Below are 12840 nucleotides of genomic sequence, written 5' to 3'. Positions count from 1 at the left end.
CACGTGCTCCTCTGATGGTCCCATTTCCCGAGTTGGGACGTCGTTCTTACGACTTCATACGTATTCATGTCAGCATGTGGGAGAAACATGGATGCCAAAATTCTGTTTCCAGTTTTTGAGTGACAAGGAAGAACAAAGGAAACTATACAATGACTATATAAAACATGACCAACATAATGTTTACTTTTGTCCGCCATGTTTCAGCGTCATATGACGTCATCCCGTGCAACAAAATTTTCTCCGACCTTCCAAATTGAAAGGGCATTCACATGAATTTTCCCTGTCTGAAAAATGTTTTTCCAATAATTGACAGTACGTTGAACGCACAGAAAGTCAGTCTAGTGTACTAGAATGAGATTTAGTAAGTCCCACCACATAGTATGTCAAATGAAGTAAGTTTAAATACCAGGATGCCCTACTGCATCTGGTCGCGATTTGCAGTATGCAAGCCAGCATGCTTTTCTGACCCAAAGTCCTCTGCATGGAGGATGATATGTCACATTGACCGAACTGCCGCGAGCTGCTTTCCAAATTGCATTCCTTTTCTTTTTACTTCAAAGCTCGTGCTAGTGACTGCAGCGGATAAAAGAGGGTTAAAAGATCAAGGTGCAATGCTATGACGGGTAGTTTGTCCCAATTATACTTAAAGTGCAGCTGCAGCAAGCTCTTAAAGTAAAAAGAAAAATATGCGATTTAGAACGCAGCCCAGATCTCCCACCATAGCAGTGTTTGAGATACCATGCGACTTCTGTGTGAATATTATTAAAGACAACAAGGAGTACTACACTGTATGTACTACTTTATTATCCGATGCTGAAACAGGTCAACAGACAGGCACAAAAAATACTCTTATTTACATCTATGTTAAAAACTGACAACTTTTAAAAACACTTGAACATGGTTGAGGAAACTTGGCAAAAAAACTTTGGCAAATAAATTTCTGTTATTTTTGTGGTAACGAAACACATCACTATGACTAAACCTTAGTGCTTCCCATAATCTTTCAGTGAAGTTAAAATCCAACTGTTAAGTCTGTAAAAGTAAAAAATCAATTTAAATGCATATGAATTGATAGAGCACAATCAAACCATCTACTCCTATTGAAAGATAGGACCTAAGTTCACGGTGCAGCAGATCTACGAGTTCTTATTCTTTAACTGTCATTAGTTAAATTAAAACAGATGGGACATGAGCATGTGACTAAAAGCGTCTGAAAGGTAAAGATAATACAAAGTAAAAAAATAAAATATGCAGTCAGTCAGTTCACCTCTGGAGGGGAGGGGTTTGATGAAACCTTTGAGCAGCCAACACTGACAAGAACAGTCAGCAAACTGGGAACCAGTGATCAATATCAGTCATCAAAAGGAACTGGACAGGAGATCCCAGTTGCACAGTCCAGTTTGGACAAAGGTTGTATGAGTACAGCAGCAAATATCCTCTCTTTCTTCAGGCATGTAGGACACTCCTCAAGTGGACTCTTCCTGAGCTTTTGGGGCACTAAAGTACATAAACAAATATGTTAATGGTATTATTGTACCTCAGACCTATTAAAAACACACCAACAACACTCTTGACATGCTCCTTCCACACAATAATCATGGTTGTTGTAGTTTATCTTGAGTTAATCCCACATATACAGTCCTGAGCACCAAATGTGTATTAATCTGCTGCGAAAAAAAGTCTCCAAAAATACCATTTAGCGCTGTTTGAATAACATTTGCATTTGCACATTTTTTCTTTAAATCAACGATACTTATACTTGTTTTTAAAGATTTACATCTTCAGTAGGAACCATTGGGCTTGGGTCTGACCACCTCTCACCTGCATCCAGGCACCAGTAACCACGTATATATTGAGGAAGTGGATCAGATGATTGATCGTGGATGTTTTGTTTTATTTTGTGATCTTTGCATTGTCAAAACGTTACCAACGGAAACACTACTCTTTGTTTCACATGATCTACAATGACAATTTTCAAAAACAATATTTACGTCCCACAGTTGCTCCTTGTTTTAAAATTTTGTCCCACTGTCTCCAAGAACGGTTGAAAAGTGCTATAAAATGGTCACAGTCTGGAGCCCTCTTCTTATATGATGCATTTGAAACACATTTGTCATGCAGTACTGAAAGGGAACCCCAGACAGAACTACAGAAAAGAATCTGATACCGTTTTAAGGGCTAATTTTGAACGTCACAAAGCAAAGGTCAATTAGATGTGTGTAATCGATTTTAACAGTTTTGTTCTTCAGTTTTTACTAAGATAATAATACACTGTTTTCTGTGTATGTGTTGTTTGTATCAACTACCTGTGATTCTCTCCCACTGAGGTGTCCTCAAGAAGCTTCTCTCTCTCCGTCTCCTGCTTCTTGTCTTCAGGGCTGGTATCACCGTTTGTCATCTTGTCTTAAGGCGGTGCACAAAAAGACACAGAGTCAGTCAGACAGAACATCACTACACAACCTAAAACACCGCAGAGAGGAGAACTCAGGAGCATGTGATGACACACATGCCGTGCTCCCGACCTTACTGGGATAAATACGATTTTCCATCGATTTGGCATGCCTTGCTGCAGAAAAGAGACCTTTCACAAAGACACTCCTTTTGGTGGAAGTACAGTATTTACATCAATGGAGTGAGTCAACAGAGCAAGGATGTGGGTGCAGACCTCTGATCACACTCAGTGTTTCCAATGAGAATGTTAACCACAGAGATCCTGTGACGTCCTCCAGTCAAGGACAGAGGAAACTGACTCAAAGCTTCAATGTCTCCGTTATCTAGTTGGTTTTCATACATGACTGAGCTGCTCATAATCGATTTACCAATAACTAGCAGACAGGCCTTATGATGCAACTTCATCACCGGACCAAGCCAACTGTCACTGTACCAACCACACTACACGCTTTAAAATAACTCAAAGGTAAAGTAAGATTCCTTACTTTTACTCTTCCTGTACATTTTTTACTTGTATACAACATTTACAGCAATCTTTATCATAAATGATGATAATCAGCAGCTGAGCCAAAAAGAAACTAATATACAGTAGGATCAACAAGTCTGAGACCTCGAGTAAAAACACGTCTATTTTTCCCACTACAAATGATAATATCAGTTAAATTTGAGAGTTGTCTTGGCTGTGTGCTTCGGGTCATTGTCCTGTTGGAAGGTGTCTGAGGTCCTGAGCGCTCTGGACCAGGTTTTCATGAAGGATATCCCTGTACTTTGCTCCAGTCAGCCTGCCTCTACCTTGGCCAGTCGCCCAGTCCCTGCCGCTGAAAAACACCCCTAAAGCACGATGCTGCCACCACCATGCTTCACTGTTGGGATGGTACTGGGCAGGTGATGAGTGGTGCCTGGTTTCCTCCAGACATGACGCTTAGAACTGAGGCCAAACAGTTCAGTCTTGGTTTCATCAGACCAGAGAATTTTGTTTCTCACAGTCTGAGTGTCCTTAAGTTGCTTTTTTGCAAACTTTCGCTGAGGAGAGGCTTCTGTCTGGCCGCTCTGCCATAAAGCCCAGATCGGTGGAGTGTTGCAGTGATGGTTGTCCTTCTGGAAGTTTCTCCCATCTCCACACAGGATCTCTGGGTCTCAGCCAGAGTGACCTTGGGGTTCTTGTTCATCACTCTTACCAAGGCCCTTCTCCCCCGATTGCTCAGTTTGGCTGGGCGGCCAGCTCTAGGAAGAGTCCTGGTTGTTTCAAACTTCTTCCATTTAAGAATTATTCAGTCCACTGTGCTCCTGAGGACCTTCAATGCAGCAGAATTTTTTTTTTAGCCTTCCCCAGATCTCTGCCTCGATGCAATCCTGTCTCTGAGCTCTGCACAGTTCCTTCGACCTCATGGCTTGGTTTTTGCTCTGACATGCATTGTCAGCTGTGAGACTTTTGTGTCAAGGTGGAGAAACATCTCAAAGATGATCAAGAGAAATGGGAGGCACCTGAGCTAAATTTTAAAGTGTCATAGCAAAGGGACTGAATACTTTTGTCAATGTGATATTTCAGTTTTTCCTTTTTAATAAATTTGCAAAAAACTCTAAAATTCCACTTTGTCATTATGGTGTATTGAGTTTAGATTGATGAGGGGGAACATTTTATTTAAATGATTTTAGCATAAGGCTGCAACATAACAAAATGTGAACAAAGTGAAGGGGTCTGAATACTTTCTGAATGCACTGTATAATAAATAGTACCCGAGTTGTTTTCCTTGGCTTGCTCCACTCTCTTCAGTGCTCCTTTCTTGGCCTCCTCGTGCTGCCGCTGTTCAGCTATAGACTTGTTGAGCACCTGGCTGAGCACACAGTCACCTTCTCCGACCAGAAACATACTCTTGAACTTGTTATACAACATAGTTGCCTTGTCCATGATGTCCTGGCTGGCTTTGAATCTGCGAATCTAGAACATGGATTAAAAGAAAAAAACATGCATCACCGCTCAGCAAAGCGCTTAAAACACAGCATGGCGTTATCTGGATCTTCAATTTAATATAGTCTTACTTAATCTACCTTTTTGAGCGTGGCAATGAGTTCACTGTGTTTCTGCAGGTGCTGGGTTGTGACTTGAAGTGCACCAATCTCATCTAATGCATCCAAGCACTTCTTCACATCCTAGTGAGGTGGAAGCAGGGGGCCATGGAATGAAAGTGACAGAAAAGCAAGAAAGGATGTATAGGTATTTAGAAGTCAACAGAAGTCAAAAAGCAAAATAAGTAGGATGCTGAAGTAAAGCAGCCAATGATCGAACTTAACCACAGTGTACTGAAAATTCAACATACAGTATTCATGGTGTAAATGTAACTTTTCTGGCCATATCTGTCCTTTATTCATCAGTATCTATGGGGCAAGAAAATGGATGTAGCGAGTAGCATTTTAAAATGGTGGACATAAAAGGGTCCGCCTGCTCGGCAGCAATATAGACACACAAAACAACTTTCCCAAAGAAAGTATCAGTCTCACAATACCCAGATACAGCAAAGCGAAGCTTGTCTGAAGGCTTTGGAGGGACGCTGAACAGTGTTCCTAGAAGTGCCTTCCCCTTCAGGGCATTACTGGAAACTTGATGAAGGACATGGTTTGTTTTTCTGTCACTATATGTCATAACCACCATCCCTGTTAGCTCTAATTGAAAAGGGCATTCATTTTTTATGATCTTAAAACGTCCAAACATTGTTGTTCTGGTGCAGGGTGCAAAATATTTTTTTATTCCCACACTAAATTGCTTTTGAATGTTCAAATTCTACCAGTCACTCAATAGATTAATATTGTTTTTTTGGGTTAGTGAGTGAAGCAAATCTACAAGACACCTGCACATTTTACCAGCACTTGGCTAGTTACTGCCCCGTCCTGGGGTCACTAACACTGTCCAAGTTGAGTGTCTGACTCTCATACTACTGGAGGTCCCTCCATGGTCCACTTGCATTAAATTACTGACCAGCTTTTGTGTCAAAACAAAATTGTTTTGTTCGTACTTTTGAGGTCACGCACACGTCTGTGAGGTTTAGTAAACAAACAAATAATGGGAGCTGTCATAGTGTCATTCATTAGGGTACTGTTACTTTATAGTGTGATGATGAAAGGAATCCATGTAACGCTGCTTTCAGTCTCGCAGCATTTTATGGACTGTGTCTGAGACATCTGTCTTTGTTAGTCAAGTGCACAAAGGAGAAAATCAAATTAGTGTTAAATTGATTTGCAAGGTTGTCAGAGGACAAGGATGACTGATGATGTGTGAGGTTTAGGATCTGACAGTGGAGTGTAAGTGGAACTTACAGCGTTGTCAATTTTCAGTGAAATCTTGATTTCACTGTGCAGTCTCTGGAGTTTCAAGTCAGTTGATATTTCTGTGAAATATAGAAGAGAAACAAAAACATTTTATCAGTGTCAAAAACGTGTTTTGGGATATCTATCAGCTTTACACTCTACACTTATGTTTGGTTTTATTTGGCTGAAATGACTTTGGATTTGTTTTTCAAGCCACCAAGAAACTGAGTTCTAAATGCAGTTAAATTTGTCACAATGAATTGAATTTAAAAAGAGCCTTCACATCAGGCTACAGCGGTGCAAAACAGGGAGACAACTTTATATTTAGTCTGCAGGAAAAAAAACCCTGTGGAGGAAAAACTATGAAAATAAGGGGTCACATTATCTCATGACCTTTTTACTACAAACAAGGTTCTATTACACAGGTCTGACGGTCATCTGATCAATATCCAAATCAGCTCATGTCATTTTAACCATATATTCTATTTTATGGGATTAAAATAGGAAGATATGTTTCATACCATAAACATGAGCTCTGAATTGCCGGAATTCACCTCCCTGTACAAACTAATTGCATTCAATATTTGAACTTAAGTTCTCACCCTTTTTCTTCACTCCTGTCTTCTCTTCATTTTTCTTCCCATCATCTTTGTTTGGCCTGCAAGACAGAATAACAACCATGTCAGAAATCTATTAACTTCTCTTCTCCCTTTTACACGTCAGTGTCATTAAGAACTTCGACAAGTGTAGCTGATAAATGAAATAAAATGTATTTTTAATCCATTTAATATATTAAAGTATTAAGTCATTTCTCAAGTCAAATACCTTTAATTTAAAATTATCTGGTTCTTCCTTCTCAGATCCTAGCTTTTCTAGATACCAGCTTAAATATATAAGAATTTTAGATTAAAACATGAAATAAAATGATAAATTAACAGGTATGAAGTTATGTCACAGACTGCTATGAATTGAGTTGCAGAAATATCTACTGAAATTAGATATCTCTGCAACACTCACCCAGTAGTCTGGCCAGCTGCAAAGCTAACTGAGCTAACAAGCTAACAATAGCTATAGTCATAGTAGTATAAACAGAAAACAGTTAGCATTTAAACAGGTGATATGCTGCCCCTATTTGTTTGGAGTAGGAATTCAATAGGCGGCCAGTTTTTATGCACCTTTAAATAGTTCGTGATTGTTGGCTGCTGGTCGGACCACAAAAAGTAATATAGTATGAGATCATCATTTCAACTGTGATACCCTCTGCTGGGTACTGTTTGTATACGTACTCTTTCAATTCATCTGCTTTCCGTCGACGCACATCTTTGTCCACTTCTGAGTTTTGTTGTTTCTTTCTGCCTTTGTTTTTCTAAAATGAAAAGAAATCACAATCATGTGCGTGAAAGCATCGCAGCACACGGACTGTTGGGCCTCTTAAACAGAAACAATGTTGATGTTTCTAAATGTGATGATATTTGTGAGGACTGGACACCTGCCTCTTCATCGTCAGAGCCTGATGAGCCGTCATCTTTGGACTGCTTCTTCTTCTTGGTTTCAGGCTCCTTCCCCTCTGCATCCTTTCCTTTGCCCTCCTCCTTCTTTCTCTTCTCCTCCTCTCCACTCTTGGACTTGTCCTCAGGTGCCCTCTTTCTCTTTCGCTCTGACTCTGCAGTGTCCCTAAATGGGAGGGAAAATGAGGACTCCATACTCAGGACATCAGACTGTAATTATGGTGACTTTAATAGTTCAGAAATAGCTGTAAGCATCCACGAGTACAGACCATATCCATATCGACTACGGTCGATTAGTGACCAGAATTTTAAAAAATGTTAGCATTATTTCTTCCTTGCAGAATCAATCATTCTGGTCCCACCACCCAGGCAAAGGTAATGCACTGGAAACACAGACTTGTGTTATTTTTATTTTTTGTTTTTTTTTTATTAATGTGTCATTGTAATGTACGTTTTTTCAAAATTCTGGTGGATTGTTGTCACAGTCTTTCTCATTCCTTTGAAAATAAAAAATTATAAATCTTTAAAAAAGGACTTGCGTTAATTTTCGATTGTGTGTGTATGCCGTGTGTATATTGTCGTGTAGTTACATTTCACTTCCTGAGCCTTGCTGTTCCTGCTGCTGGAGCAAAAGTAGCTTCTCACTTTTCGGCTTCCTGCCTCTTCGTTTAGGACCCTCTGCGCCTGGTCACAAAACACACAGACGCAAAAAGGAAGCTGAATGCAAAGAATTCTACTTAAAGGTTAAATAAAAGTTCAAATGTCCTACAATGCCACAATGCAATATGTTTATATCTGATTAATGCTTTCTCTCCAAAATTGTTGTGTATACATCCATGAACATCATGGGATACTGCTTACCTGTGGGACTAACAGGACTAGCAGGAGCATCTTCTTTCTCAGTCTCCTGCTCAACATCACTCTGGAAAGAAATCGATAACGCACCATTTTATAAAATGTTTCATACAAACCATTTTTAAGAGATTATACGCTCCATTAACAAACACTACTAACCTTTTTTTTTCTCCCTCTCTTGGGTTTAGGAACATCTGCAGATTCTTTCTGTGCCGAGCCCTAAAATACAACTTTTTATTAATTTCTTTGCGATCCAGACTTTTAACTATATTCTCTGAAACAGCTACTGAAGTGTAAGGCATACTATCAAGTGAACAATCATCATATTTGCAGTCCTTCTTGGAGGATTTGATCCGTCTTATTTTACCCTCCTTTTGACATTTGGATCATTAGCACCATCTAGTGTATAGCTGTGATATTACACTCTACGCAGTCGTAAATGTGCCAGTGTTTCATTAACAACAACTGTGTCCAGATTACACACACACATGAATTGAACACAGTATACTGTACACTATATTAACTCATATCTATTTAACTATAGTTGTTGCATGCCATCATGACTGTCCTGTAAAAAACATCTGTTTCCAAAGTTTGTCAATTTTGTCAATACTAACTAATTAAACTGACTTTGGAGTGCCAGTAAAATAAAACTGTAATACTGAGATTATTGAGGAGGCATTCGCAATTTATATTAATTCTTTGCAGCTGTCAGCAGCTCCTCCATTTTTCTTTATGCATTGCATGATGGAACAATAATGTAAATTAACAGTACGCTCCAACTCGTACAAGCTTTTTGAGTATTATACTTTGTGTACTTAGTGGGGAATTGGGACACAGTTTTTGATTTATCAAAATAAAGTAAAGAAAGCAGGGGGAAAAAACAGGACTGCACGATATGCTAAAATAATGATCATATTGTGATTATATTTACAGATATAATGATTGCAATATGAATCGCATTTAGATTTGGAAAACACACTTTGCAATATTTGATAATATTTTGATTTACTGTGCAGCCATAAAAAAAAAAAATTAAATAGAAAGAGTGTACCTCTCCAGCAGAATACATAAAGACATAAACTCAGTCACTACTTACCTTTCTCCAAAGCACACAGAAAGCCATGCAAACATAAAATAAAATCAACTTATTGCAAAAAGAAGTTTGGTGAAAATGTGGACAGGGAAAGGCAGGAAATGTAAAGCAATAACACAAGCTTTCAGGGTAGAAAACACACTTTCCAATTATATCAATTAGTTAATCTCCCCAACCTAAATCAATTTGATCCAGAGCCAGCTGTGCTTATCTGCTAATATCTAATCTTATAAATTAATTTTAGTGGCAACACAGAGACAGTTTTCTCAAATAATGCTGCTTGAAAATAGCTATCACCTCAGTGGCATTCACAAAGCAAACCCAGAGGAGGCGCTCTAATCAAAAGACCAACACAAGTTTGTGGCCGCCAAAAAGAACTCTGAATCAAACAGAAACAAACTACCAGTTGAAAAAAACCACCAAAGTGTCACATGCTTTCCCACGGGGAGGGGATGAAGCAACCTGCACCGCTTTACGGAAACCCAACATGCAATGTACGTACATCCTGGTTCTGAGGACCCTGCTCAGAGATCAGAGACCCTTCCTCCTCCTCCTCCTCCTCCTCCTCCTCCTCCTCATTCTCATTCTCCTGCTCAGCCTCACTTCCTGGAACCTGAATGCACCCAAAACACAGCATAGGATGCAGTGTGGTGGAGTGAACGAGTCTTGAAAGGGAGAAAAGTTAGCGAGTATCCTTCTGTTTCACACACTGCTCTCAGCATGCAAGAGACTTAATCTAATAATCTATTAAACAAAATGACACCATCACTGTTTAAGCCTGCACTGGTGTAATTCAGTATGAAGCAGACACACATTAGAGAAGGATTAGAGGAAAACAGCAAAAGAAGGAAGAAGCTGACAACACAGGAACGCATCAGTAGCATGTCAATGCAGTGAAGCGACTGTGTCTATGTTTACTGGAGCAAAAACTTACTTTAGATTTTATCCCCTTGTCATCTGCTTCCTCTTCTCCTTCTGGGTTGCTGTCTGAATCCTTTTCAGTGAAAGATTCTGGGGCCACCGGCTTAAAAAAAAGAGGGAAGAAACTGATTAAATGAAACAGACAAAAACACAATGACTAGGAAGCTCTGTGCCAGCTATGCACATACAATAATGTTATTTTAAGTCTTGTGCACTAGTGCTAGAATTTAAAGAATGACATAAAAGTGTGAGTGCAAGGATGTTTTAGAGAAAGCTCTGCTTCAAAAGCTTCAGGCCAGCCAATGCCTGGTGGATAAATACTGAAAAATGTCATTTGAGGAGACAGAGAGGAAGAAGATGTACCTTGGGCGCAGTGAGCTCAACTTTTGGGTTGTTCTCAATCTCCCATAATCCTTCGTTGAAGCCTTTCCTCTTGTTGGGCTTGGCGTACTTCTCCTTGTTGGGCTGGTACGGAAAGATATCTTTAGGGCCAAGGAATGCACTGTGGGGAGGAAGATAATCAACAATGTTTGTCTGCTTAATTAAACATGTAGTATTATGTAACGTGTTCACTGTGAGATGGAGCAGCAGCAGCACACAGACAAAACAAACGGGTAACTCTATTCAGCCACTCATCAAACATTTATGTATTTAAAGAAACAATTTCAATAGAGCATGAGGACAGTTCAATAAACAAAATGGAATAAAAGGGCAGTGTAAATGCAGCTGTACAGTATACTATTTCAAATATCTCACTGCAAGTCCCCCTTTTTCCCCCTTTGTTTTAATAGTACATTTTACCCAACAATATAACATTGGATTTAAGTTTTCCTTTATTTCCTGCATCATTTCCATTTCCTGGTCTTTGTCAAGGAACCTAAAAAAGAAGGAAGGGTCATTACGTCACTGAATCTTGCTTTGGGGCCAGACTGTGGTGCCTGTTGTATTGAAGTCAATGGGAGATGCATGGAGAAACACGCTTCACCCTAATATATCTACATCGAGGTATATATAAGTATTTTTGCACAAATCCTACAGTGTGCCTTTGATTGTTTTTGAAGGAGACTTGCATTTTGCATTTCTTATCAAGACTAAATCTCACCCATGCAAAGAGCCCTTCACAAGATGGAATAAGCACCTGAAGTGCACCTGAAGGTCCCAAAGAGCACCTGTGGTGATCAACAGAAAGACCCAGCAGTGCTTCCACTCCATTGCCTTTTTTCTCATCTTCTCATTAAATGCTACTTCACCTCAGTATGCACAATATAAGCCCATCAAACTAAAGGAAAAAACAAAGATTACAAACGTTTCATGGGTGCCAAAGAAGAAAATGGGGAACTTGATATTGGATGGCTTCACAGCGCCGTCTGGCACTTCATCGATCTGGTAGGGAAATTAGAAGAAAAACAGGTATTTACTTGCAGCCATAAAACACAAAAACAAAAAACCTGAACACTTTGATATTTTCTCAGGTGCGTGATTAATAACTGTGTCTGTGGATTGCGTCTCTTGGTGGATGAGAGTTGCATTTTACCGTGAAGCATATTAACTTAACTGTAAATGTGTATTTAATAATTTGTCTGACTTTTACACTGATGAAGCCCCAGACTTACTCTTGCAGGCCAGTGTGGGTACCCCTTCATCTTGGCAAAGATCAGATCACCAGGTTTCCAATCTCGAGCCATGCTGAACGTAAAACCGAGCTGGAAGATGAAGACAAGGAAATGAACACCTTAATATATTTGTAATCATTTGCATATAAACAATAGGAATAAAAAAAATAAAGCTCAGGTGCATCTACTCAGGCATGTAAAACGTGTACACATTTCATCCAGTGCCCCTCCCCCTAACATCCTCTCGAGTCCACAGTTCATTCAAACATGACATGTCATGTTCAGTCTGACAAAAATAGTCCAGCATCACGCACAGACACTGAATGTGCTCAAGCTAATCTCGCTGACACTTGGCAGGCGCGGAAAGCGAAGTTAACACGCATGAACGAGATGTAAGCAGAGCAGGACGACCCATCAACAAACAGACGTGCTAGCTAGCTTGTAGCTGTTTAATGCTAACGAAGCTACAACAATTCCCTTCACTGACCTCTAGTTTGTGCAGACGTCTATGAGAAAGCCGAATATTATCAGTGGTTGAGTTAAGTGTTGCAGTTAATATATGTTTTTTTTTTCTACCAGGAAAACACACAGCTCCTTTCCCCTGAAGTCGGATGCACGTTTTCCGCTCCCGCGCAGGACGTCGACAGGCTGTACCATGAGATGCCAGGACGGGGGAGTTTATGTCACTGACATCTCGTTTTACCTGTGTTGGTTTTATTGAAAAGTAGAATAAAAGGCTTTGCGGCGCTTTAGGAAAACTACAAGTACTTGTGGAGTTTAAAATGCGACTCATAATCACGCCAAGAGGGATTTTATTGCGGCAAGTATTTGTGGAAGTGACCATAATGAGCATCTTGCCGCTACAAAGATCGTCTGTGAAAAAAGTGGGCGTCGACTTCCACGCATGCGCTCTCGTCCCAAAATTTGCGACTGGATAGTCACGCTAAACATCATTTCACCATAGAAGCTTTTTAATGAAATTACACAGTAACATTTCTTTATCTATATATTAAACACCTGTTATATATTTTTGTTTAAATATATAGTTATATATGTATTCGTGGTTAAGTGTACGTCTCGGATGTTCTTGGTA

General features: G+C 39.7%; 1 protein-coding gene across 3 annotated transcripts; it reads right to left on the bottom strand.

The window, feature by feature from the left end:
- Positions 1-786: 786 nt before the first annotated feature.
- On the bottom strand, positions 787-12404 carry psip1a (PC4 and SFRS1 interacting protein 1a). Of its 3 annotated transcripts, none has more exons than XM_073471588.1 (17): positions 12324-12404; positions 11748-11837; positions 11441-11517; positions 10498-10636; positions 10148-10237; positions 9716-9826; positions 8277-8336; positions 8124-8184; positions 7853-7946; positions 7248-7428; positions 7041-7120; positions 6357-6412; positions 5764-5834; positions 4501-4602; positions 4189-4390; positions 2307-2403; positions 787-1497 (listed from the first exon to the last, which is right to left on the bottom strand). In XM_073471588.1, the coding sequence occupies exons 1-17, from the start codon at positions 12402-12404 to the stop codon at positions 1467-1469; spliced, it is 1623 nt and encodes a 540-aa protein (XP_073327689.1). In that variant the 3' UTR covers positions 787-1466. The 3 variants fall into 3 exon arrangements, with proteins under 3 accessions (XP_073327689.1, XP_073327698.1, XP_073327706.1); XM_073471597.1 differs by having other exon boundaries at positions 12235-12385; XM_073471605.1 differs by lacking the exon at positions 9716-9826.
- Between the last annotated feature and the right edge of the window lie 436 nt (positions 12405-12840).

The sequence above is a fragment of the Pagrus major genome, chromosome 1, assembly GCF_040436345.1.
Source record: "Pagrus major chromosome 1, Pma_NU_1.0".
NCBI lineage: Eukaryota > Metazoa > Chordata > Actinopteri > Spariformes > Sparidae > Pagrus > Pagrus major.
Note: the sequence above shows the minus strand (reverse complement) of the source record. Positions and strands in the feature narration are given on the sequence as shown.